The sequence below is a fragment of the Perkinsus marinus genome (genome assembly GCF_000006405.1).
Source record: "Perkinsus marinus ATCC 50983 genomic scaffold scf_1104296950662, whole genome shotgun sequence".
Classification (NCBI taxonomy): domain Eukaryota; phylum Perkinsozoa; order Perkinsida; family Perkinsidae; genus Perkinsus; species Perkinsus marinus.
In genome coordinates, this window is record NW_003209533.1 from 1 (window position 1) to 5,071 (window position 5,071).

Here is a 5,071-nt window from a genome sequence, read left to right on the forward strand (position 1 = left end):
AGTTTGTGAGGTTAGAGTCTTAATCTTAAGATTCGCCAGATTGACGAATCTGAAGGGGTTGGCGATGCCAATCTTTATGGACTAGTGGAAATCTCTTAGTGGAAGCCGCCCGGACTGTTTTCACGCATCATCAAACATCCCGTAAGATAAAAGCGAGTTTGGAATACGGGGCCTCATTTCGCAGCTCAAAATTCGAGCTTTTCAATGATGAACTGGAGTTGGTGTTTGGGATGAGCTCTTGTGATCAAATCATTTGATTCAAATGTAGTACGATACAAATCCATCTCATGCCTATCGCCAACCGCCCGAGACGGAGAAGATTTTCAGGGATACCTTCTTGAGATGGAGCACCCGCCGACTTCTCGAGAAGGAGGGCGCTGTCGACAATGGAAACGAAGATCGTTGAAACTCCATTACATTGAATTTCAGTATTCCATAACCGAAAGTTTGCACACTTTGTCTGAGGCTATCTTGTTCTTCATAAGAATCTTATGATGAGATGAATACCTGCGGGTGGGTTGACTATATCACCGCCAGAAGATACGCCCTAGTAGTACAAGCAGGCTGCAGGACCACGCAATAAGTCCTATCGGATAGAAAGATCAATGCCGTTGGTTCGACTGAAGTATTTCCTACTTCAACCGGGATAGGGAAAACTACGCCCGTGATCCATGATGAGAGTCCTCAAACACTAGTTATTGACGTAAACCTCAAAAAAGCTAAAAATCCGCCAAAAGTGAAATATTTCACTGAAATTTTTTTTCGTGAAATATTTGAAATATTTCACTAAAACGTCCTTGAAATATTGCACTATGAAATATTTCAGCCACCCATAGTGTTTGATATGCCCGGGCACGCTAAAATATTTCCGGAATGGAAAATTTCCGGGAAATTTCCGGAAAGTTTCCCCGAAATATAATCAATCGAGAAATTTTCGCTCGCCCTATCGGGCGAGCGCTCTAGTACTAGAGGTTGTTGCGTTGCCATTTCTATGCCAATTCCAATGCCAATGCCAGTGCATTGCGTTAATGACATGTACCGATGTCATTAGTCACAACCGTAACCCATACTGTTACCCAACTTGTTATGATCGTAGCGTTCTAACGGAATGTTCCTCGACAGCGCTTGATGTTGCCCAAAATGATCACCGGACGATCAGGGCGTCGTGGTAGAGGCTCTGGAAGGGGTCGTTTAGACTGTCGAGGATACTATTACCTTGTGAAGAAGTCAGTCGAAGATGGCAAGACGACCAGTGTCCATCGTTGTATACTTTGCGTGGAGGAGGGGCGGGAAAAGCCTAATGAGCGCCCTCAGGCTGAGGGCGCTCGCTCATTACGTAGCGTGATCGATTTCGTTCGAAGCCTCGTGGAAAATGGGAGCGTTCGATCCATAGATTTCTTTTCCCGCCTCCCTCCCTAGGGTCTGGATAGGTTGCTCACCGATGAATTCACCTCGTATGTTATCGTCGACGCAAACCGAGTTGGTTTGGTCGAAGATGGCAGCCCAGCCTTGATCGGGCCGGCTAACAAGCCTGACCCTCACCCAATCTACGGCATACGGGCCGCGGGTTTGGGGGTTGGTCAGAGCTCACGCCTAATCCTTTCCCGATCGCGGCGTACGGGCCACAGGTTGTTCGGGAAAGGAGGTCAGCGATTCACTTTGTTCCGTGCTTCCCACTGTTCATTGACGGCTCAAAGCGAAACGCTGGAGAACGTTTCATAAGTCCTGGAGGACGTGGGTTAGTGGAACGAACTAACGCCCTTGCTCACTTTGCTCAAAAAAACTAACGTTAGATCATAACTGTTCCCAAATTGAGGGCGAGTCCGAGGGACTTGAGTAAACTAACCAGTTCTCATCACCGAGTGAGACTATCGTATCTTAGGTTCCCGAGTTCTTTACCGTTTGAAGGTAGGTAAGTAAAAGAGGTTCCAGAGGCTCCGCGCACCCTCCATGTAATTCGCCGGTGCGACTGGTCGCCGATGGGCTATCGGCGACTGCGCGCCGCCCGCGCGATCTCCCATCTCCACAGTATCTTCCGGCGCTTGGAACCTGGATGATTACCTCACTTAGCGAGGCTCGCTGAAAGGCCTAAGTCTCTGCGACCGTAGTCTGTGAGGGATTAAATGACTACGAAATTCTCGTAGTCATTATTGGCATAGTCATACAGGAGTGCGAACATGCCCTGTTAGTATTTCAGACGCAACATTCGCTAGAAAGACAGTCTCTGTGCCACCAATAACAGTATTGCTTTTTGCAAAGGAGTCCAGACCTCCCAAGACCGCGACCAAATCACGAGATGAATCGAAAGCGGATAATCAATATTCGATAATATTACGACGTTAAGACTGCCATTATAAGGGGCAACGACTCTCGGCGACTAATAATGGATTGTACACCGGCCTAGTAGGAATCACTCGCCGTATAGATCGGCGACTGTAAGCCCTGAAATCCATTAGCGCCATCACGCCCCATGAAATCTCACAACAAAGAATAATGATTCGACACAAGCTCTCTAGACACTAGACAGTGATATATCCTTTATGCGACGAAATCCAATCAAACCTAAGTAATAGGATTCCTCTCTTCCTCAATAGTGAGCTTAGGATCCTCAGATTCGACCTCTACTTCCCCTGTGGAACCGCGTCTGCTTCGCATCCACCTCTCGAATAGTGAACCAGAAGTAGCCGAGGTATCGTCACCGTCGGCCATGATACGCTCGTTCATCCTGGCATTAGGTATCAACCAGAGAAAGAAGAGCGACGTGGTACTCAAGCTTATCAGTATCAATGACACAATCCAGAGGTTGTCAAACTGCTCCGATTCGTCAACACCAGGTAGGCCTCGTGGGACAACTCCCAAAGATTGACTGATGAAGCCTGCAATAGGACGTGTAACATTCTGGGAATAGTTCGATAACGATGCCAATAAGGCAAACATAGTAGCTTCCATATTCTTAGGGCATAAATGAGACAGGATGAGGAACCCTGGCATGAATTGTATCATAGACACCGATTCCACTAAGGCTTTGCTGCCTATAGCGAAGACCTGATCGGGGATTCCGATACGGACATTTAGTCGAGAGAAAATAATAGGGTCGCCTAGCTGCATGATCACCAACATTGCCGTCATCGAGAAGTACACTGTCCGATACTTCCAATTCTTCATGAACTTGCCGAAAGCAAGGAGGGCGAGCACTGAGCAGAGCTGTCCAACGGTCCCCAGTACTGAGCCATAGAAAACGTCGGAGAAATGCGGTCCAGCGGGATACATGGTAGCGTCGTTGGTGTAGAAGTAGATCGCGGGACCCCCAACTGTGGCAATGGTAATTTGCGATATCGCATTGAACAACATCAACTTTCCGATCACTGGCCTCACCACAATGAATGCGAAACCAGTGAGAAAAATCGTGGACGAGATGGCGGTCACGAAAGCGACCGTATTAGAGGCAGCGACCAAGTTAATGATAGAATAAACCACGGCCGTAACTCCAACCACAACCGAAAGAACGGCGACAGTCGTTTGCTTGCCCCACAAATGCTTACGATGAGCTCTGGACTCTTCTTTGGTCACCCGCTTCTCCTCGAAGAAGTTGAGCCCCGCGGGTATGATAACAGTAGCAGATGTGAAGATTGTAGTCAGAATTGCCCACTGTGCACCACCAAGGCTCCAAACTCCATCAGCGTGCTCAACAATGAAGCCGACGAGCAGCACCGCGACGAGACCCAATAGTTGGTTCCCAGTCCAAACGTAGCTTACTAGGGCCGGTCCCGATCCGGGAACACCAGCTAAACGCCGAGAGTATACCGCCTCAGCAAGCAGGTCATACCCCATCAGCTGAAGGTTCGCCATGAAAAGCCCAACCGTCCCAATCGGCGCATTGCTCTCGACTAGGTCTAGAGACACTGCCAGGATGGTGCCGGCTAGGCCAAGGGTGCTTAGGATCATCATATAAGGGAGCTTGTGGTACCCAAACATGGGGAGAGAGTCGGAGATCACACCGAGCCAAGGCTTCATCGCCCAAGGCATGAAAACCACTGAGGCATATCGGTCAATATCTGGGCCACTCACATTCATGGACCGAAAATAGAACGAAATACTGGAATACAGCACGAGGTAACTGTAACCCTTGGCCCAGTGATTGGTGAAGTGTAGCATGAGGATAAGTTTCCATCCAAAGTCCTTACATAACATATGGATTGCACTAACAAAGGGAACTCTCTCTATGAGGAGTCCCTTAGCTGTCGTGCCATAGCGGGACCAGCCGGAGGGGAGGCATGGTTGCAACGAGGGTTCAAGTTATGAGCTACAATTGGCAAGAATAGGCCATACATGACGATGCCTCCCACTGTTGGTTCTATCCTCTAGCGAGGAGTCATTGAGAACAAGACTTACCTCATGCGTCGCATGGCCTCGACGAAAGTAAGAGGTTTGCACACTGTGTGACGCACAGTATCGCTGCCGAATCTGTGTTCGCATGAACCTTTTCGGATCTGTGAAGAGCTCTGCCCTTGTTATCGATTCACCAGGAGAGATTGAGTATGAGGCGGGCCGATTGACGGGCTATATTTGATCGCACGTGAGTACAAAGCGGAGCAGAGCCTCAATTAGATCGTGTTTGGCTGCTCAACAGTGGTGGGTGCTGGCAATCCCATCTTGGGATGCAAGCTGGACTAGCTCAATGGATAGTGTGGTCCATCTTGCATCACACGTGGCAGCGTGTTTCGAAAACAACAAGTCTGGGATGGTCTACGAGCCGCCGGAGTCGGAGGTAATGATCAGACAACTATGGTGCGGAGTAGCGCGCATGCGTTCCCGTATTGTACCGGTGTTTAAAGACCGTTCTCTCAATTCGAGTGACATCTGTCCGTCAACCGGACAGTTGGTTGGGAGTGTGGGAGAGAACCAAACACTGTAAAACCGAAGCCCGAACCCTCTCTGGGTCTTACCATGGGCCAAAGGTTCACAGAATATGTTTCGTCACACCAACTATATCACGGAATATGGCCCATGTCTCCTGACATATGTGAGTGTCCCTCAACCAATAGGGGTCGGCATCGAGCTTTTTGTAGAG

General features: G+C 48.9%; 1 protein-coding gene across 1 annotated transcript; it reads right to left on the reverse strand.

Annotated features, from left to right (window-relative positions):
• Positions 1 to 2,562: 2,562 nt before the first annotated feature.
• Positions 2,563 to 4,074, reverse strand: Pmar_PMAR020032 (conserved hypothetical protein; the record flags this gene model as incomplete). Its single annotated transcript, XM_002777897.1, has 1 exon — positions 2,563 to 4,074. One exon carries the CDS (start codon positions 4,072 to 4,074, stop codon positions 2,563 to 2,565), a length of 1,512 nt encoding a protein of 503 aa, XP_002777943.1.
• Between the last annotated feature and the right edge of the window lie 997 nt (positions 4,075 to 5,071).